At 40.6% G+C, this 22,859-nt stretch overlaps 1 protein-coding gene across 3 annotated transcripts in view; it reads left to right on the forward strand.

The window, feature by feature from the left end:
• Positions 1-9,927, forward strand: part of LOC121326079 (CD209 antigen-like protein C) — a 31,909-nt gene extending 21,982 nt beyond the window's left edge. For all 3 annotated transcript variants that reach the window (XM_041269233.1, XM_041269235.1, XM_041269234.1), the window contains 4 exons: positions 700-831; positions 997-1,148; positions 1,388-1,542; positions 8,159-9,927. In XM_041269233.1, coding sequence (XP_041125167.1) covers positions 700-831; positions 997-1,148; positions 1,388-1,542; positions 8,159-8,348 — 629 coding nt within the window. In that variant the 3' untranslated portion in view covers positions 8,349-9,927. The remainder of the gene's footprint in view (positions 1-699; positions 832-996; positions 1,149-1,387; positions 1,543-8,158) is intronic.
• The last annotated feature ends 12,932 nt before the right edge of the window (positions 9,928-22,859 follow it).

Here is a 22,859-nt window from a genome sequence, read left to right on the forward strand (position 1 = left end):
ATCATCAAATGGAAAAAAAACGCAAATGGACGGATCACTCTAGTTTACTGCAAAGCTACGTCTTAGTTGGTGGTTATCTTGGCAAGAGCAGAGTTCAAATCAACATGAAGTTCAATATCTACTCTCATGTAATGTAAATCATAATATTGAGATCAAACAGGGTTGTAGGATTTTCTTAAAAAAAAAATCTACTTGCCTTCCATAGAAACACAAAAGATTTTTTTTTTAGGATTTTGGGTATAGAGTATAAAAAAGGAAAAACAACTTGACGAGTCTTTTCAGAAGCATTTTCCTGACAACATGGCAAATAATGATCTAAGCAGATACAACAATAGAGAAATAATACAGATCAAGTATAACTGGATATTAAACCTGGAAGATATTTTGTTAGGAAAATAGATAATAGAATGTGTCTCTTTAACCGAGTTACTTGAAGAATGTTTTTCAAGTCAGTTTCGATGGATTAAAGGTTTGTTGTAGACTGTTGATTGGTTTCTTTAACTGTCTAAAAACAGTTCTGAGAAAATCAAGAGACCCCAAAACCAGTAAATCTGAAGTCTGTATCTAAGAAGGGTGGGGCAGCAGTTTATTAAACAGATATTTAAGCATTAATTAAAAATACTCCTGTGTCAATTATTGCTCAGGGTCACAGTAAGCTTGTGTGTGCAGTTGCCTGAACAAAAGCGCTCTCCGTTGCAGTTTCTAACTTGACGGTGGAGAGAAATCAAATCCAATCCTGGTATTCAGAACTGGAGAAGAACTACAGCAACATCTCAAAGAAATACTCAGCACTGGACCAGTACTGTCCCATCGTAGACACCTCTTCCAAGGGTGAGTGGTTCCTTATTTCAAGGAGTGTGATTGGTGGGCTGGTCCGTGCATGTCTTTGTAAGTAATGGCCTTCAAGTCTATAGCTCAAGATGCTTCAGTCCATAATGAATCGGTCATTTAGATCAAACCTGTACATCATCACTGCTTCTTTCTGTCATTGTGCAGAGCGAGTTTGTAAATCCTGTCCACAGAACTGGGAGCTGTTCAATGGCAAGTGTTACTACTTCTCCACTGATAAAATGAACTGGAACTCCAGCCGTGATAACTGCACATCACTGGGGGGGCACCTGGTGATTATAGAGAGCGATGGAGAGCAGGTACGACTGTCTTCTTTACAATGATAGATTTTCAATACACATTTCTGTTGGTCACTTCACTGCTAGCTAACACTGGAAATGAAGTAACATGTATGATAACAATGTGCAGAATAGTTCTTTCACCCAGAAGCAAACACTGTTCAAATGAAACTGAGCTTTCACTTTCAAACACTTGCCACTAGATGGCAGACTACAAACTCAGACACCACTCAACTGATAGAGGTTTATTTTCTGTTCAGAAATTCCTATCGGATAAGGCTTGGAACATCACGCAAGCGGCTAATATAATCAAAGAAGAAGAGAAAGTCCACTGGATCGGCCTGACTGATGCTGTTACTGAAGGAACCTGGCTCTGGGTGGACGGCACTCCTCTCATTGGCAATGTCAAAGCAAAGTAAGAGCTTCAGCCTCATTCTGAAATCACTGCTGAGGATTAATAGGAAACAATGTCCTAAAGCGCTGGTTCTCAAACTTTGTTTGGACCATTTTTTTTTCCTCACAGCAGACCACACAATAAACCATGCAGCTGACTGTAAAATAAGCACAAAAACAACCAACAAACTAAAGTACTAAGAATAACCATAGACTTGGCTTTATTTGTTTTAATGCGATGGGTGGGCCTTCATCTGTAGAGTTATTTTAAAATTGGAGTTTTAAGAATGGTTCTAGTTTACTTTTCATAATACAAATTTAACAAGGGGGGAACAAAAACGGATAGTTTTATTTTTAAATTGGTAATTATAGCAGAAGTTTTTTACCATAGTTATATAGTACTGTACAATGCACGGTGGAACATTTTTGCCAAAGCACAGTTCAATTAGTAAATGATCAATGCACAACATATTAAACTTGCAATAAATACACATTCTTGTGAGAGGTCTTTTTAAAGTTTTTAAATAGGAGTGACATTCCTTTCATCAAATTTGATCTTTTCAGCGGCTTGACAGTAGACAAGTGGTTAGAATTGCAAGAAAAAAATACAAAGTAAGAGACAAGATTTAACAAGTCAAGAACTTAATGAAATTGAAGAAAACAAATGAGTCGGCCCCTGGGGTTTTTATTGAGTTGATGAAACAAAAAAATGGTAAAATCGACTTAAACAGTTTGTCTTGAAAATCTAAATGGTCTGTTATGATAATTTATGCTTCAATATGTAATTCGACTAGTCAAGAGTACTCAATTGTGTTATGCTAGTCTCCGTTCTGGTCTAAATCATTCTGTAAACAGTGCTGACATAAACCGCAAAGATAGCCTGTAAGTGACCAAACATTTAAAAAATGCCAATAATGTATTTTTGTATTAACTTCTCCAGGTCAGCGGTGGTAAGGCGTGGATAGTGAACTTTTGTCTTTGCCTCCTTTTCTGTATCTTTTCATTATCAACAAAAATACATGATTGTCATTTTCAAGTGCTTCATCATTAACAAAGCAAATATAGGTGGAGTTTCCATACATGTTTTTTTTTTTAGCTGGAGACATTTTGTAACAACCACTCTGCACAACTGAGAGGCAGTTGCACTGTCGTCCCTAAGGAGGTACTACTGGCCCTATTCCTATAACTCAATAAGTCAGCAAGGGTGACAGACAGCAAAAGTAGGGATGTCAGAGGTGTCAACTTCACAAACAACCGGTTTATTGTTGTGAACAATAATGTCAGCAAATGAAATAAAAACAAAGTGGACAAAACAGGTCCAGGACAAAGATGGTAAAGGGAAATTCATAAATGGAAAACAGAAGGCTAAAAAGTAACAAAGGAGAAATGGATGTAGTGTCTGGTAGGCCTCAAAAGAACCCCCCCCCCCCCCCCCCATACACAAACACAAAATCAATGCACAGGCAGACAGAGAAAGAAAGGTGAATGAAAAGGTCACAGACAGTAATAATAACAACAGTCTGGGAGGCAATGGATGTTCCATGAAAGTTAGACCTAACAAGTACAGCAGAGCAGCAATGTAATTGAAAACCAAACAAAGTAACAAAAGAACAAAACCAAAAAATACACAAAACAAAGTATCAAATTTAAAAGTAGAACAAATCCAAATACAAAAGGAAGGGTCTCACCAGCAGATAAGGAAGTCCAGCAAAGAGTCCAGTAGTAATGATGATTATAGAAGGTTGAACAAACCAAGTACATTGATAATGATGAGTCTGCCCAGTAGTGCTGTTTGGAAAAACACCTGTTTGGAAAAAATCAGGAGGATCAGGAAAAAATTGAGACTCAACACACAAAACAACAAACACTAAACAGACCTTGAAAAACAGTTAAACTTAAACAAGTAACAGTGAAAACAAAAAGAAGAGTTTAGACAAAGTTCAGGACACAATAAAAAACAAATGACTGCACTGGAATTATCTGAAGATGCCAAATGATTCCCTGTAATTTAAGTTTGTAATGCTGTACGTTATGATGAATTCCTCGGAGAAAGAGGGTCAACTTCCAGACCTACTCAGCAAGCTTTAATATAGGTGTTGGCTTCTAAAGAACTCTGATATTGGAGAGGTGGATATTTAAATGAGTCAACGGTGAGAGAGGATGAACAGAGGGTGGTTGCAAGGAACTGGAGAATAAAGTTTTAACCTGGCCTTAAAGGACAGGTGGGTGAGACCTACACCCGCATTATGTGGCATGGGAATTGCTACAATTTGCTTGAGAAAAATGTCTCGTGTAAAATGCGTTTTTGGGTTTCCATTAACTCCATTCCATTTTACTCAAGTAAACTGGGCTTTTCACCTGACACCATGCAAATGAATCCTGGGGGTTGATATGTAAATTAGCTATGCGTAAAGTACTCATGCTGTTTTTGAAGATTACTAGTGAAATTTTGTGAAAATGTGGTTTCTATGCACAGAGAACTGGTACATGAGTAAATCTAAGCTTACAACTCATTTATTAAAAATGAACTCATAGGTATAAAATGAAACTGACCAACAGGTATTGGAGATCACCATAACTGTAAACCATCAGAGATGTTGTGGATGTCGTGGATACTGATGGAAACAGACTGAAGTGCAGCATTAGTTTGTTCCCAAAACTGCCACTGTCTTCTGTATCCTGAACTCTTGTCAAAGACAAAATGTGGTTCCCTTTCAATTCGAAGATGGCCACCAAACATCGTTATGAGATACACTCCTGCCATTGGTAGATGTCACTGAGCTCCTCTGTCAAAGCTGCCAATAGGCCCCCTTTCCCCAGTAACGTCCTCGGTCCCGCCTCCCGAGGGTACTTAACCGTCATGCAGGGGAAGAATCACCCTCTTTTGCTTCTCACACTGGTAAGACCTCTATGATGCATTGAGCCCTGTCTTCTTATAAAAAGTGCCACATAAGCTACTGCTAGTTCCCCTGCACTTTGTGCTGAAAGCTGGCATCGCCGCTTTCCCAGAATCAGTAGTTTAACAAATTGTAGCCTTTTTATTCTGTTTCCGACTTTCAGCACCTGCACGCTCCGTGTGTCAAGCTGCTTCTTTCTGTATGTCGGCCCCGGTTGGGCCTTGTTTGAATTGTAGCTGAACGCGTCCCCGTACTTGCGTAGAGAACTAGCCGCTCCGAGGCTGCTTTTACCGGGCCGGTCATATACTCCTCACTGAGGCTTCCCTCATTGTTGGGTTGAGATGTAAATGGGCTGCACGGGCCTTCACCTTGGTGTAGGTCGCTTAAATCAATAGACAGAGTGCTCTCCCCCATCTGTTCTATAATATTGAACTGTTTTTAGTATTTTAAAAACTTTTTATTACTGTGTGTGTAAGTCAATCTCCCGCTGCGGCTTCGGCTCTGTCTCCTGTTGTATTGTCCGTGCTGCTCAGACTTGTGACCACGTGGTCAGGATAGGCACCGTGCACAGCTGCCCGGTGTTTCTAATACCACGGTGGGTAAGACTCTGCCCGTGCTACTTCGGTACGACGGTGCGCACACTGCTTAACTGTGACCCGCCGCGGCTTCGGCCCTGTCCCCCTGTAGTACGCTACGCGCTGCTCAGACGTAAGACCACGCGGTCAGGGTAGGCACCGTGTGTATTCGACTGGTGCTGCACGGTACACACGGTGCCTGGTGCAAGAGGTACACGCGGTGTTATTATTGCACAGTACTCGGTGTACTCAGTCCATGTGCTGCACGTCGTACTCTGTGCTTTTTACCCAGTGCCACGCTACTCCTGGTGCCCACAGTGCTTGGTGCACGTGGCACACCTGGTGTTATAGCGCAGAGGTTTCTAACCTGTGGTGTTATTATTGCGCAGTACTCGGTGCACGTTGTACTCAGTGCTCTTAATGCTACTCCCGGTGCCCACAGTGCTCAGTGCATGTGGCGCACATGGTGTTACAGTGCAGTGTTTGCTAACCTGGCACTAAGGCTGGTAGGGCTGGCTTCCATGCCTGTGTGGCTTGTGGGACCAATATCCCACAGGAGGATAGGCTCAACATGTGTGCGCGGTGCCTAAGCCCTGATCATGCCGCCTGAGCCCCAGTTGGTGCCTGTAACATCTGCATTGCTTTTCAGCCCGTGTGCTCGCGAGCCGCCTGGAAAAAGTCGTGCAGGGGGCGTTCTTCATCCCCCGCAGTGGGCCACTCCCAATAACGCCTCCCGACGCCATCACAGATTCCCTTTGGGGAGATTCCCTGTGCTCACGCATCCGTCTGTACCTGCAGCCTCTCTCCGTTGCATCCTGTTAGACGGGTGAAAAACTCCTGGCAGGCACAGAATGTTATGGATATGAAAGCTCAGATCGGTCACATCATGGAGCTTTTAGAGAGGCAGGCCCAACCGGCTTCATTCGTGGACTCCTGTGTGGCATCCCCCCACCCCCTGAGCCAATCACAATCTCTGTGCCGCCCCCTGACCCCTCCGGGGGAGTACAGGACGAGTGGATCGACCAGGCTCTCTGCTCAGATGAGGACACACTTTCCAACGCTGCCTCATGGGGTGTCCGCGTTCTATCCGGATATGGAGGTCAAGAGGGAGCCTGAATTCCAGGCTGACACGACCCTAGTTCTAAGGCTGCCCACGCTTATGGGGCGTGTGTCGGCGTACCTGCAGGACAGGTACCTCCTGGACATTACAAACGCCGTTCCGTCTTTGGACCGCATGACGTGGCTCCCCGAGCTCAACCTTTCACAGCGTTCCCCGATTTTATGGAGGAGATGTGTTCATCTTGGAACCGCAATGCTACAGCGCCGGCGTAATTGAGACATAGTTCTCCTCTGGCCTCGCTGGAAGAGGCGGAGAATCTGAGCCTGGCCAGTTTTCCTCCTGTGGAATTGTAGCCTTGGTTAAGGCTCCTCCGGTGGGAGGTATGCCCATGGACCCTGTGTGCCCCAACCTGCAGTGCAGGATAACGGACACACACTTCCGTAGAGCCTATGTGGCGGGAACCCAAAGTACCCGCCTAGCGAACATGTCCAGCATGCTCATTGCATACCTGGACTGAGTTTTGCGTGATGCCCCGCTACCAGAGCCAGTGGCCACAGAACTGTGACTTCTGTCTCACACGTTGCTCCAGATCTCTGGCCTGCAGTGTCAGACCCTGGGCCGGAAGCTGGCGAGCCTAGTGGTCGTGCGCAGACAGCCATGGTTGTCGCAGGCGCAGGTGCCTGACGCTGATAAGGCTGCGCTTTTGGACGCTCCCAAATCTCCAGGCCACAATTTCAGTCCAGCAGTGGAGGAGATCCTTCAGAAGAGCCAATACATCTATACGCATACACATTTATTAGCTATTAGCTGTTTTTTGTGTTTTCAGTACAGTTGCAGATGTGTAATGTGAAAGGGAATTGTTCTTGGTACACTTGAAAAGATGGAAGTGAACTCAGTACATTTCCAAGTGTACTCTGCACACATCTAGTGTGAAAGAGAAACAATCCAAGGTGGTTTCCACTGAAAAGCACCGAGCACACTTGGTAAGTGTACTGTACTTGGTACACTTGCAAGTGTTCCCAGCATGAAAAGGGGATTACACCAGTTCTTGCCTCACTGCATTGGTTGCCGGTTAAGAGCAAGATTGATTTTAAAATGTTACTACTAACTTATAAGGCTCTAAATGGTTTGGCCCCAAGGTACATTTCTGAATTGTTAACAAGGTACCTTCCCACTAGTAACCTTTGAATTCAGGTATGTCAAGGATTCCAAAGGCTAAGCTTCATTCAATGGGCGACGGTGCATTTTCCTGTTTTGCGCCTAGGCTTTGGAATAATGTTCCAGAGGTGATCAACAATGCTAATACTGCTGTTGCTTTTAAAAACCAACTAAAAATGCATTTCTATGTACAGGCATTTCATCATGGTTAGGCTTATGTCACTGTGCAATGTTTTATTTTATAATATGTTTTATTTGTAACTATATGCTGTGAATTTGTTGTTTGTACTTTGTTTAATTGTTTTTAGTATTATTGTTCTAAACTATACAGTGCTTTGAGTGGTTGCATTTAGGCGCTATACAAAATAAAGATTATTATTATTATTATTATTATTATTATTATTATTATTATTATTATTATTATTATTATTAACACAGTATGCTTCATTTAATACAACAAACTGCCCTAACATTTCCCCTAACATGAGAGCACTAAGATGTACCATAGCAAGTGTAATACAGCCCAGTGAAAGCGTGGTACAGCATAGGTAGCCATTGTAAAGACCAGAGAGGTATGGTAAAGCATATTAAAAATCAATGCAAGCCTTGGTAAAGTATAGTTAATGCATAGCATAACCGTGAGAAAACTGCAAAATGACAGTGCAGGCTTACTATGGGGAACTTTTAAAAAGCAAGTAGCATTGCTTGAATGCTGCAATGAAACTGGGTCATATTCACAAAGCTCAAAGACTTTTGATTCAATTATATTTGTTTAAGAAACCAGTGACAGCCTAGGTCTGCATCTTTAATGTCAAATGTTTAAAAAAATCAAACAAAAAAAAAAAAAAATCACATTCACTAAGTGCTGATTAAGTGTTGCAGTGAAACAGTGAGCATGTCCAATTTAGTGCTGTTATATTGACTGTCATTGCTCCTCATCTCTTTCAGATTCTGGGGCAGTAAGATTTATAATGGTGTTGATTATGGTAAAGAGCCTGATAACTATACTGGAGTGGACCCGTCTGGGGAAGATTGTGCACAACTACATCCAAAGAGGAATTCCAATGAGACCTGGTTTGATGCCTCGTGCACAAAACAATATAAAAGGATTTGTGAAACTAAGACAGTGATTGCCTAATAAGAGGATTATCAGGACAATAGGAAGTTAGGGTTGCTGAAGCACAGAGAAAGATTAGAAAGAATAGAAGAAGCTCAGTTCAGATAGACAAGCATGCAGGTCATCCCCCAACATTACCATATTAACCGTTTGATTCCCACATTATGAAAAAGCACAGATAACAATGAGCTGGTGGTTATTTGTATTTAATGTAGTCTGGCCTTGAGAACAGAATTGCATTGTTGTTCAGAAACAAAACTGAAACATAAGAATCTCAAAATGTGAAAGTGCATCTGAGACATAAAACTTACCTCAGGTAGTTTAGCAATGTGATCAGAATTTCAGTATTTATTTAAAACCACTGCACACATGCACCGAAGTGACTCGCTAACCCTGATCTCTTGTAAAATATATAAATATTGGATTCACCCAAATATAATGTGAAAGTTCTCTAGGAGGCTAGAAACAGTTATCATGTTCACCATGTAGAGTGGGACACACAGAAAGACACGATGAGTGCAGAAAGCTCCACATCTTGCATGAGGACCCTAACAACAAGATTGGAAGCCCTGTTCACACTTGTATCGGTAGGATACTAGTACAGTTTGTTTCATTATAAAATATACTGGTACGAATCCACTTTCTCTCCTAACTCATTTTCCAATACTGGTACAGAATCGATACAGCTGCGATATACCTGTCCACATTCATGTATGTTTAAATCAACAGTGTTCAGGTTCTGGACTTGTTTCCATGATGACCTCTGTCACATCTGTTAGTGGTGTTTTAGAGTGGTACTGCTCTTCAGTACCCTTTACCTCATAGTCATACTCACTTATTTTGTAGGAGATTATTTTGTCACTTATTTTGGCATTTTTGGTGCAGCTCATGATACGGGTATTGCTCACCGTAAAATGTAAAGCTGTTTAAAGTATTTAAACTTTAAAGCAAGACATGTGTGTGCTTCAGAATATTAACTTACCTGTATCGATACCGTGTCGGTTTACCTTTCCACACTTAAGCTGTTCCGAGTCCTAACGAAACAGTACCGGTACGAAACCTCTTTTGTGAGTTTCGTAACGATACAGTTACATCGATACGACAACAATAAAAACTCCAGTCTGGACAGATGTTTCAGTATGGTTCCGCAACGAATAAAAATGGTATAAAAATGCTAGTGTGAACAGAGCAAAAGGCTTAATCGTAATGATGGGTAGATTCAACTTGATTCCTCACAGGGAGGGGCCAGCCCTACCTAACTGATAGAAGCACACCCCCACAGACAGTCTGAATCAGCACATTGATAAAAGCACCAGCTGAAACGATGGTCTACTTGACTACTCCCACTGTCTAAATAACACACAAACAAGATTGTACATGGCAGCCATGAGGATTCAATACATGTTGATTGCACATCATTTAGGTCTCCATGATTGCCTATTGAAGTCAGGGATGAAAACTTCTGAAGTAAAAACCATATTCAGAAACAACCGGTGTGTGTGTGTTAGTGCTCACAGATTGCAGTGTCAAACTGAACAAGATTATGAGATCTGGATTTCAATGTAATGTCTTACTAGTGCAATATTCTTCAGCAGTTTGATTAAACTATTGCTTTGGATATTCTTATCTTATATTTGTATTTTTTTTTTTAACTCTATAGAGCTGTCTGCACTGTATTTGGTTGTGATTGAAGTAAAACATATTGATAATAACAATTAATATATATATTATATATATATATATATATATATATATATATATATATATATATATAGATAGATAGATAGATAGATAGATAGATAGATAGATAGATAGATAGATAGATATTGTGACTTAACTTTTTATTGTGTATTTAACTGTTAATGTTGCTGATCTAGAGCTGTGTAGAAGTCTATAGGAGCGAGAACTCCACTCAACACTGCAGAGCTGTATAGAGGTCTATAGGAAAGATAACTAAAGTAAGCAAGAATAATACAATATAGCGAAGCACAGTTTAGCATAATAAAGATAGTCATGAAATGTGGTAACGCTAATATGGATATATTTGAAGGAGGTGTATATATACAGTGCTTACAGTAAGTATTCACTGCTTGGACGTTTTCACAGTTTGTTGTGTTACAACCTGAAATCTTGATCCATTTAAATGTTTTTTTGTCCTCTGATTTACACAACTACTCAAAACTTTGAAGAGGCAAGATAATTTTTTTTGTGAAACAGGAGTTAGTGAAAAATATAAAAAATGAAATGTCTTGGTTAGATAAGTATTCACCCATCTATGTCAATACTTTGGTAGAACCACCTTTGGCAGCAATTACAGCTGTGAGTCTTTTGGGGTAAGTCTCTACCAGGTTTGCACATCTGGATTGTGCAATGTTCGCCCATTGTTCTTGGCAAAATTGTTCAAGCTCTGTCAAGTTGGATGGGGATCGTTGGTGGACAGAAATCTTCAAGTCTTGCCACAGATTCTCAATTGAATTAAAGTCTTGGCTTTGACTGGGCCACTCTTGAACATTCACTTTCTTTTTATTAAGCCACTACAGCGTCTCTTTGGCTGTGTGCTTAGGGTCATTGTTCTGCTGAAAGGTGAATCTCCATCCCATCGTAGGTTTTTTGCAAACTGAAGCAGGTTTTCCTCAAGGATTTCCCTGTATTTACCTCCTTCCATTTTACCCTTTACCCTGACAAGCTTCCCTGCAGATGAAAAGCATCTCCATAGCATGATGCTGCCACCACCATGTTTCACAGTAGAGATGGTGTTACCTGGGTGATGTGCTGTGTTGGGTTTGCGTCAGACATAATGCTTTTCATTTAGGCCAAATAGTTAAATTGTTGTTTCATCGGAACACATAATCTTTTGCCACATCTTTTCAGAGTCTCTCATAAGCCTTTTTGCAAATTCTAAGCAGGCTTTTACATGGGCTTTTTCCAGAAATGGCTTCCTTCTTGCCACTCTTCCATAAAGGCCAGATTTGTGGAGTATCTGAGCTATTGTTGAGACATGGACAGTTTCTCCCATCTCAGTCATGGAATGCTGTAGGTCTTTCAGGGTTGTCATTGACCTCTTGATGGCTTCTCTGACCAATGCCCTTTTTACCTAGCTGCTCAGTTTGGGAGAACGGTCTGCTCTAAGGAGATTCTGGGTTGTGCAGTATAACTTCCACTTCTTAATGATTGACTTGACTGTGGTCTAAGGGCTATTCAATGCCTTTGAAATCTTTTTATACCCCTCCCCTGATCTGTGCCTTTCCATAACTCTATCCCAGAGATGTTTTGGAAGCTCTTTGGTCTTCATGGTAGTATCTTTGCTTTGAATGCACTACCCAACTGTGGGACCTTACAGAGACATGTACTTAATCTGAAATCATGTGAACCACTTTTATTGCACACAGATGGTCTTCATTTAACTTATTGTGTGAATTCTGAAGGTAATTGGTTGCACTTGCGTGTCATAGCAAAGGCGAGTACTTTTCTAATGAAGACTTTGTGTTTTATTCACACACTGAAAGTGTTTAGTAGGTTGTGTAAATCAAGAGGAAAAAATACTTTCAGGTTGTAACTCAATAAACTGAAAATGTCCAAGGGGGTAAATACTTCCTATAAGCACTGTGTATTTAAAGGAGGTATAACTGCAGTGTACAAAAATGAAAAGGTGTTTTGGGATGTACACAAAAGTTTAAGTGACTCATCAGTGCAATGTTACTGTACTCTGACTAGTGAAAAGTTCAGGAGAGTAAGTAAATACAAAAGGTTTTCGAGTTAATGTGGAGAAAAAGCTGTAACTTTAGAATTACGGATAATCGGGATATGATGTCTAAAATTTACACTTAAATTTTAATACCGAAAGTTTACAGTAAATTACAGCCATGAATAAGTTAATAGTTTAAGTAATCACAAGTAATATGTATGCAGTGATGCCACAAAGACGGCTGCAGTGGGTGACGTCAGACCAGAAACAGGAACTGACTCAGAACACAGGTTTTGGCACGGTGAAGGCGTTGATGCGCAGTTTAATAATTAAACAGGCAGAAAATAAAAAGTTTGTAACAAAAACAGCACACGGTACGTGAGGCCAAAATAAATAGACAAAAAAATGAGTAGACACTAACAAAACAGGGTGGATGAACGCTACACAAAACAAATATGGTGCTGCTGCTTCCAGCACTAGCAATTGATTATTTATAGTTACGCTTCTCCTCTCTCTCTCTCTCCCATTCTCTACTTCCGAACACACCACCCCGAATGAGTGAAAACATGCTGCTTTTATGTAATGTACTGAGACTCAGTTGCTAATCAATTATTCAATTGGAGTCACAGTATAACTGCACATGAATTAATAAAGTGCAATTCCTCGTGCTCACATATTATTACTTTTTACTTGCATGTGAAGTGCAGTGCAATCCTTGTGCCTAAATACAAAGATACATTTTAAACACTCGTGTTACACAGACCCAGTTATATCCCGTGTACCAATGACTATACACCAACATTAACACACAACATACAACACAAAATACACACAAGGGTGGGGCAATTTGCCACTGTTGACCACAAACATTTTATGTTTTTCACTTTTGACATGAGACCAGGAACAAAAAAGGCCAAAATATGTGCTAAATTGTAAGCGACTGCCTGCAGGGGTAAGCACTATTCCACTAGTTTTAAGTGGAACTAGGAACCCTGTGACTCAATGCTTCCTGGGTGATCTGTTATAGCTTCTCCTTCACTTGATCTGTGGGAAGTCCCAGCTGTCCAGCCTGGGATATGCAAACATCAACCAATCAGCGTACAAGTCAAAGGTAAAACTTACAAACAGGCAAACGTTTGGGCTCGTACCTTCATCAGAGCTACTGGGGTAAACTGAGATGGTGATTTCCTGGTCTTTTCTCCAGATTCTCCTCCACAGCTCCCTGGAGACCTGCTCTGTGAGCTGGAGGCTGTGTAGCTCCACTGCCGCCACAAATCGCATGACAGACAGGCTTCCTGCCGTCACAGGAAGTGAGGTCAGCGCTGGTTAACGACACTGTCTACACTTACAACTGTTAGCTCCAGGACTGCGTGAGACATGGAACATTCGCTTTAACCCTTTGCGGTACTACGTAGAACCAGCTCCGACATTACAATTTTCCTTTTCCAGTCCGATGTCGGATCCTGTCTGACATCAAAAAGATGTAAAGCACAGGTCTCTAGTCGGGTTTTTCTCTGGAAAAAGATGAGAAAACTTTTCAATGGCCGAGTGAAACCGACAAGAGCCGAAAAAAGAAGAAAAATATGGAGTGTATCTGAGCAATAGAGCTAGCAGCTGACCACAGAGATAAGACGGGCACAAACAAAGGAGACTGCTGCTTCCGCATCCAGCGCTCAGAGAATATCACGGACATTTGCAGAGCATTTTGAGATGTTATAGTAATAAAATAATGACTTGTATTGCATTATTGAGGAGTTTGGTGATAAAACGAGTGACCAAGAGAAGATTTATCAGTATGCACGTCTATAAAGAAATATGTGAAAAATACAGCGAACAAGGGGTGGGGATTGGCTGGAAATGCAGTAGTGAGTGTCTTCTTGCGATTCAGTGCCTTTTAAACCTGTTTTACTCTGGGGGAAAAAATATTTCAAACAGAGCATGTAAAATAAACAGCGCATGTGAAAATAAATTGGACCTGATGCACCTGACAAGCGCTGAATAAATGGACCGCTAAGGGTTAACAAATCTGTTACTTTAAAATCTCCTTCAACATATTGAAATACTTCACTGTTTAATATCCTTGTAGCAGGGCGGTAGGAAAGCCCTGCTTAAATGTATTGTTTGTTTATTTTTAGAACGGGGTCTCCCCCTCCTCCCCTGTTATTTATGTATTATGATTTATTTATTGTATTTTGTTATTGTAATGATGGCGTAGCTGTGCATTTTTGTTTTGTTATTGTTTTTTAATTTTAAAATGTGTTCTTGCAGAGGTGAGGGGAGTAACTCGTCCTCTGCAGGAATGATTAGAAACCCTGTGCAGAAGGTGGCCATCTCCCGAATTAAGTGATGAATTTGTTGCTATATCGGGAGATGGTCACCTGCATAAAAGCCTGCAGCTCCCTCCCCTCAGGGTGGGTGTCCAGAGGTGGAACGAGAGCGAGCGAGGAAGCAGAGAAGGGAGAGATTCATTTAAAAAGGAAATGTATAGATCAGTGAAGGCAATTACCCAGCCTGATTTCGATTTTGTTGTGTTTTGTGTTCGAAATTTGTTTTATTTAAAACCTTTATTTTTGCTCTGTGAACAATGTTTTTTTTTTTTTAAATATTTTATTTATTTTTGTTCTTTAATTAATGGCACCATAGTGCATCTCTTTTTCCAATTGCAGTACTTGCCTATGTTTTCACTTCCTCATTCTGGCCTGACGTCACTGCCACGCCATTTCCTGTCACAATCCTATAATACGTGTCCTGTAGGATTCTCTATTGCTCTTTCCATTAAGAGCAAAATTTACAAGGGTTACTAAACTAAAGATCTTTTCTCTTTTAACCATTTCTTCTGAAAAGACTCTTAATACAAGCTAAAATGCAACGCTTGCTCTTTAGCTGAATGGGAAAGTGTTCATTGTTTAACCATGAAGTTAGCAGTTCATGTCCTCTCCATTCAATTCAATGGGCTGAGACGCCAAGCCATTACACCTGCTCCACATGACTAGCTTTTCTTACTGTAATAAGTGTGTGGACCAGCTGGTCCATTTAATGTCTGCAGGTGCACATAGGCAGATAAACCTTTCTCAAACGTGGCTTCAAAGAGGTTGTTTACTCAAAACACTTACCATTTCCGAGTTCATTCTAGCTCTTGGCCATTTCAGGGACATCATATGCGAGTTCTATCCCAACCGCAAGGACGAGTTGGTTAATTATATGGTGATCATTTTAAACTGCTCTGTTAGATTTGGAGATTCCCATTTCTTTGAATACTACAAAGCATTTTCTGCCAAAGCCGCTGTCCATCTCCAACAATGGAACCAGAGTACCTATTTGGGAGCACTGGACCAATACATATTCTCCTATTTTTCAAAGGTCTTCGGATTCTAGTATTCTTGGCATGCGGTTGAACAGCTCACCCCACTGACCCTCCACCCCATCCCCTCATGTCCCACCATCGCAATCCTCCTCATCTTTTCATCCCCTCCAGATAAAAAGATGATCAGGGCTGAAATATTGCATACTCTGGAGGCTGTCAGATTTGTAATAACTTTAACAAAGGAACTATACTATTCTGCCTGTAATGTCCTTCATTTCCACTCGCCATATGTAACTCCAGCACACCCGGCATTAATAGTTTTAATACCTCTCGAAGATTTCTCCCTGCAATATGCAAAAATCGACTACACCATATTCTTAATCAAAATTGCTGGGGAAGCCAGCAATGTGTTTAAAGCTGATATATCAAACACGTTTTTTAACCATGCCCATTAAGCCTGCCCTCTTCTGAGTACAGTGGCTTTTCAAATTTTATTTTTCTGTTCGCTTGACGTTCGGCTGCAAAAGCAGCCCATAGATATTCAATACCCTGTCAGAAGCGTTGTGCTGAATCCTCCTTAATAAATACCACATTCCTTTTGTGCTGCATCTCCTGGATGATTTTCTTCAATTTGTTTTTCCCCACGCTTCCCCTGCCCAGAAAATAATGATCCTCAAATAATTATTTTCAAATCTGGACATCCCCCTAACATCAGAAAAGGCCTTGGGTCCTCTCACTTCCATCGAGTTTCTAGGCTTCTCGCTGGATTCTCAATCTTTTTCAGCCTCGCGGAGCAATCGTATTGTTTCTATTTCCACTTTTCTGTCCAGTCGCCCTCCTGCAAACACAATCTTTTGTCTCTCATAGGCCATTTAAACTATGCAGTGAGGATAATTCCTCAAGAAAGAGTTGTCTTCTACCTTCCCTTGATCAGTTCTGTTGATTCCCACAACAATGTCATACTCATGGATCCTTTTTGCCACAAATCCAAATTAACAAATGTTGTACATCCTCCCACCATATAATGATAATATTCAGAAGGATACCTGTTACTCATCGGTTCATTCTCAGAGTTCAACATATTCTCAGCCACCTGAATTTAATTGCCAATTCTCTTTCTCATTTCCAAATGCAGAGATTCAGAGCATTAGCTCCTGAAGACAACCTCTCGCCAGCTCAGTTTCCTTCATTTTCAGACCTGATATTCATGCGAGCCACCTGCTGCATTCCGTAACTCTGCAGGCTCAAGAAACAACTCTTCTCAGCATCACTCTCTGCTCGCTGCAAATGTACTGGTCGTCTTGGAATTGCATTCCGTTCCCTTCATTTTCAATGCCTGTAGTATCATCTTATAGTATGTCCCTTAAGAATGGAGCTATTAGAGTTTCCTCCATCAATATTTCAACTTCCGGCATCCAGTTTTTCTACAAACTCATTTTCGGCATCCCAGCTCTACACTCAACAAACCACACATTTCTCTAATCCTCAAATATAGCCTTTACCTTTATTTGACCTTTAGCTGAGATCAGAGGTCACAGGCAAGGATGTTTTTGATAGAGCATATATGGCTTCCTGTATGTGTTCCATAGTAACCCTGATCTTATTAGCACTCTGAAAGGAGTATAGGGTTTTATCCGATTTAACCCAATCCCCCCCCCCCCCCCCCGCCCCCCATACTTTTCTCTGCATTAGGGTTACACCTGAAACTCCCTGAATGGTGTTATTTCTCTTGTTTCAATTGGCTGGCATGAACACTTTGAAGTAAGTTTGGGGGGACAATTTTTTAATTGTACCTTCTAATGATACTTGTTTAAAATACTTTGGGAATCAGTTTTAAAAAAAGCTACCGTAGCTTAAGGTGGGTATTATTTTTATTTGATTGTTTTCTTGCTGCACTTTGTGCTTAAGCATTTAAGTGAATAATTCTACACGATTTTTAAAAATAAAAACCTCTAGTCTTAAGCCATAAGGGTAGTCTGTGCCCCAGGGTTCCCATCTCTCAGTTTCAAAGAAGATTTTGTTTTTTTTTTATTTCATGTGGTCTGGGGCCCTTTTCTTTCCTACTTCAACAGTCTGCAATTGCAACCTCTGCCTTAACATTGTGGTAATATATTTTTATTTATTTTTCTTTTCTCTCTTTTCTATATTTGAATTGGTTCAATTAGATAATGTTATTTATTATTAGCAATATATAATAACATATCTCTCTATTTTCATTATTATTTATTTTTGTCTGATTTCATAGCATTCTGATGGGTGGGTAAGGGGGTGGGTGGGAGATTTGATGGGTGACAATCACAATGATTTTTGTTCAATGTAATTGTTGAATGAATGTTGCCCACGTTAAAATCCAATTTTAAAAATAAATAAATGAAAACAAATCTTTTTTTTTTTTTTTTTTTTTTTTTGGGGGGGGGGGGGGTTCTTGGCCCCTAAATAAATCTTAATTACTGTCCTGTTATATTTCTTGTTTGTTGTTTTAGTTTTCCTCTGTTACATTTTGTATTCCTGTTGTCTTTGTTCAGTCACTTATTTCTTTGTGTTTATGTGTTTAAGAATGTTTTTCCTTTATTAAGTTGCATTGTTTCATTTGGTGTTTATAGAATATTTGAAATGACTTATATTTGTGTTCAATAAGTGGACTTCCCAATCCATATTAGCAAACTGATTAATAGTGTAAAATCAAATTCATTGCGGTGGTGAAAATCTTGAAATTAACTGGCAGATCTTTTATTGAAGCAACCACAATGTTATGCATTCATATAGTATTAATCTGTGTTCTACTTTTCAAATTTTGGGGCTAAAAAAAAAAGGTGTAGTTTTCAAAGTATTTTTGTTAATGAAGCATGTTGGTAGAAGCCGTAGCCTATCTTTACACTTCTGCATGTTGTATTTGTTTAAATCTTGTACTTTTTGTATAAATTACTTATTGCATACAAACTTGTATTACCCTTTTGTGACAGGGTGTAATAGGGTCCTACTGAAATTTGCCCTCCTGATGTCATGTGACGTTTTGTAGGGTAGTCCGAGGTTGGGGTGAACGGCTGGAAGGTGGCCAGATTGGAAGTTTCGGTCTGGTTGGCACTTTTGCCCTGACACGGAACCACATTGTCACCGAGCCCACTTTCTGCAATCAGCTGTGCTGCATCCACCAATTGTTTGAGTCGGGGGCGGGGACTGATTGCAGGGTCGGGCGGGGCCTGATTGCAGGGTCGGGTCGGGGCAGTTTTTAGGCAGCGCTGTTTTTGCATTTGGGCTCTCGATCCAGGGATAGCATCCTGGAGAAGGCTGCTCTGCTGGATATGTTGCTATGTGTGTGTGCGTGCTTGTCTTCTTCAGAACCTTGAACAGACTACGACCTGTCCAGGGTCCCGATCCCCACCCTTCTCTTCCCACCTCGGCGGACGTCCATGGAACTCCTATTGACTCCAGCCATTCCCAGGGTAGTGAGCGCTGCAGTATGCTGTAGATGGAGACGTAGCTGTACCAAGCTCTGCTGCAGCCGCAGCCGCAGCAGCAGCAGCAGCAGCAGCAGCAGCACCACCGCGGCAGTCGAGAGAATTACAGTGGCTTGGCTGTGTATTCTTTGTTATTGTGTGTGGCACTCTTGTGTAATTTATTTTCTTTTAAACCCAGTTCTACTGATGGGGTTTTTGTGTTTTTTGTTTTGTTTGTATAACTAATGTTACCCAATCTGGTTGCTAACTGTGGCTTCAGCCCTTTTTTTTTTTTATCTGAAACAACAAATAAATATACCACTCAGACGCGTGGCTTGGTGTCGTGCTGCGTGATTCAGTTCGTCTGGTGTGCCTTCCTTAAATCACACAATCCTACAGCAGCAATCTCCCTTTATTATTGCTTCTCTCCTGCTTCACCTCTAGTTGGCAACTGCCCCCAGATAACTCAATGCCTTTTGGCCAACAAGTGGTACTTATCTTTGCAGGGTAATTAGCCTGGCTTTAGGAATGAAGCAGCTGCTCTCTCTAGATTCCAGTTGGGTACTCGCTTCCGTGGCTAGGTCCTTTCTCTCCACCTACAGCTGCACAACTGAGTCGGAGCTGAAATCAAAACAAAGACACAGGCACAGAGGGTTATGCCGCACTAGGGTCCTTTTGCTCTAACTCTTCACAAATTTAAACTTCCACATTCAATCAAATGTTTATCAGGACAGCGAATCTTCTCTGTTCTAATTTCCAAACCGTACTCTACTCAGTGTCCAATCTCCTCTGTATTAGTCCTTTCCCCCTTGTTGGAGCTCTGGAAAAACAACCTTCTTTTCTCTCTAGTAATCTTCTCTCTACTGCTGGCCACTCCCCTACTTCCCTTGTATCCAGTTCCTTAATCCAGCCCAGGTGCTGCAGTTATAGGGTGACCAGATAACAAGAGTGAAAAATTAGGACACTAGTCAGTTGGTGAGGAGAAACCTTGTGAACTACTGCACAACTCATGAGACACAAATTAAGTATTTTTTCTTCTGTAGATAGTTTTTTTTAAAATCTTTGTCTTCCTATGTGCATTGCACTTAAGCAAAAACAAAAACTTAGAGAAATATAATTTAAAAAAAATTCTACAAAGCAGTTAACTTTCTTGTTTACTGTTCAGATGACAATGATGTTTTAAGCAGCCTGTCAGTGGGTCTGTACTGGCTTTCCTGTGATCTGTTGTACTGTAAGTAACAGGTGAGACAAAGGCAGTGCTGCATTGTTTTGATTCAGGTTGCTAAAATCTAGTTTTCGCATTAGACCAAATTTACCATTAGTAAAATACCAAAAATGGTGGACAAAGCTAAAGAAGCAAAGTATACTTCGGTTGAGGATCGTGTCAAGACATTTCCCAAAAACACTGTCAGTGCACATGGAGGTAATTGCTTTGCACATCTTGTAACGTGACTTAAAGAAAATATGATTAATCACTAACTTTAGAATCGCACATTAAACAAAAGGCTGTTACAGAGGCTGCTGAACAGAACGTAAAATAAAACAACAGCTTTAAGAAAACATACTGGAAAGTCAGCGCAGACAAAAAAAAAGTATTTCTGTGTTGGTTTAACCCAAATTAAATCAGCACTACAGGTACAATCCTGCAAAGCTACCTTGGTTGAAACAACCTGCTGTTTACTTTTTAAATGCAGCATATATGGACTTTATTAAACAATGCCAGATACCTTTGGGTAACCAAGTTTTGGGACTGTTTCTAATTGATGTCCACATCTTTGGCCAAAGCTTCGTCTTACACTTCCAACCAATTCAGTGGATGCCGATGTGCAGTCTCAATGTATGGGCAAATCCACACCAGACAAATAATGTTGGCAACAAATGCTGGGGGATGTTGCATGCTTGCCTTTTAACAAATGACAGAACTCTGATTTAGTAAGGAAGCAAGTACCACTATATTTAGGCTTTTATAGTGCTCTATAGGCTGCAAAATGTATGTGAAATCCTAATTATAATCCTAATCCTAATTGGATCACTTGACCATGGGCAAATGATTTAATCCATTTTTTTTTTCCCCACGACTTTTTAGTGACAGGCTCGTCAACACCAGCCATCATGACACTTTACCAGTAAAATCGGTCGCACAGGCGCACACACCAAGAAAAACTCTTTACACATACCGTACCATATGACTTCAGTTTAATGTGATTGGATACTTGCATAGATGCAATGCAACAACTCACTCAAACAACACACCCTAAACCAGTAGAGTGTGCTGTTGCATCACGAGACAGTACAGCAGCCACATATATGACATTTCCTAATGAGAAAATAAAAATTTCACATTTTTCGCCTAGGTTTTCAACATTTACTGTAGAAATTGGGACAAATGTCATCCCGACAGTACCTCGATCGGGACGCGAAACAAAGCCCTAATATCGGGATGATCCCGATTTTTATTGGGACGTCTGGTCATCCTAGCTGCAATTAGTACAACTATACCAATGCAATTACCTTAAACACCAGCAGATGTTTCATAAACATTTATTTAAATGGCGTTGTGCATCTGATTGGTCTCTTTTAAAGGCTGCTGCCATCTGGCACAGTATGTTGTTTATCAGCTTACTACATGTTCAGCATAGTAAGCTTTGGTCACAATCGGTAAACTGTAATTTGCAGTGTTAAGTTTGCTGTTTTTACGATTGATCTGTGTTTTTTTTCCTTGCAAAAAACAAACAATAAAAAGAACAGCTGCGACATACAGAGAAGTCACAGACATGTTGGATTTTTATTTCTTTTTTACCAGTATATGTGCGTGCATGCGTGCATGTGTGGGTGCGTGTGTGTGTGTGTGTGTGTGTGTGTGTGTGTTGTCGGGGGGGGGGGGGGGGCATCAAGTACCACAGAAAAGAGGAAGGGGGGCGTCAACCAAAAAAGTTAGTAGAGAACCACTGCTTTAAGATATACATAGAGGACTACAATTTAAATGGAGGGATATACTTTCCATTGTATATGAATATCATGTTTTAAAATCAGCCTTCCAGTGAGATAAGAATGGATATTAAACACAAAAAGACCTACATTTTATTTGATGGTAAGAGCTGACAATTCCGAAAAAGACGTGAAATTGTCAGGTAAGGCCACAACTGCGCCCTTACCTGACCCATGTTCTGACAAGGCTTTCCAGCACATACTGCCTAACAACAGGTGGGTTCACTTCAGACAACATCTGTTGACAACATAGTTTTTTGTGTTTAAAGTGTAGTATACTTCATATTAATACACTAATTATATTTTTGAACAGCTGTACTTTTTCCAAAAAAAGGGTCATGTTCAAATAAGTATTGTTTATTAATAATAGACATGTTTCTGTATGTTAAATATCTAATATCAGTAATGAAAATAACTCTCCCATTGCAAAGTTATTGACAGAGATTGAATGATTGTCGGTGTTAGATCTTTCTCCTGACCTAGGAGTACCCAAAACTAAATGGCATGACCGTTTATTCCAGTGGGTAGGTGGAAGTCGGCCATCTAGAAAAGGGGTGAAGCTACGATAGCCGAACTCAACGACACGGATGGGAAACGATGTGGCATCTGTAGATTGGAGAAGCAGATGTGCTCATTAACCAAGGGGTCATGAGGGAGGGTATGAATAGGGATTGTAGTAAAGTAATCTGTTCTTTTATAAATGGTTAGAAACGATAAAAGGAGACCCTGTATTGCCGAAAATGTGAGTGTTGTGTTTGTTAGTTTGTCTCGTTAAACTGTCGGCTTGTCTATTTTTTTAAAGACTACAAACACGATCTGGAGCTGCAGCCGCAGGCCAGCATCAAACCCAGACACCAGCACTTCCATTTCTCACAGGGAAATCTCTCTTTTCACTACGAGCACTTGATTCACTAGCTGTAGGAACTGTGGTTGTGTTTTGTGTTAAGTGTGGGTGAGGAAAAGGCTGGACTTTTTGGTTTCAGGTCAAACCTGAGGATTACAAACGAATGATACACACAGTTCTACCAATTCATTTATTGTTTACAGGTGTTTCCCATAAGGCTCTGGACATTTTAATTACTCGATAAACACCCTTACACCTGGATATAGTTGTCTGT

This window comes from Polyodon spathula, chromosome 13, assembly GCF_017654505.1.
Source record: "Polyodon spathula isolate WHYD16114869_AA chromosome 13, ASM1765450v1, whole genome shotgun sequence".
Taxonomy (NCBI): Eukaryota; Metazoa; Chordata; class Actinopteri; order Acipenseriformes; family Polyodontidae; genus Polyodon; species Polyodon spathula.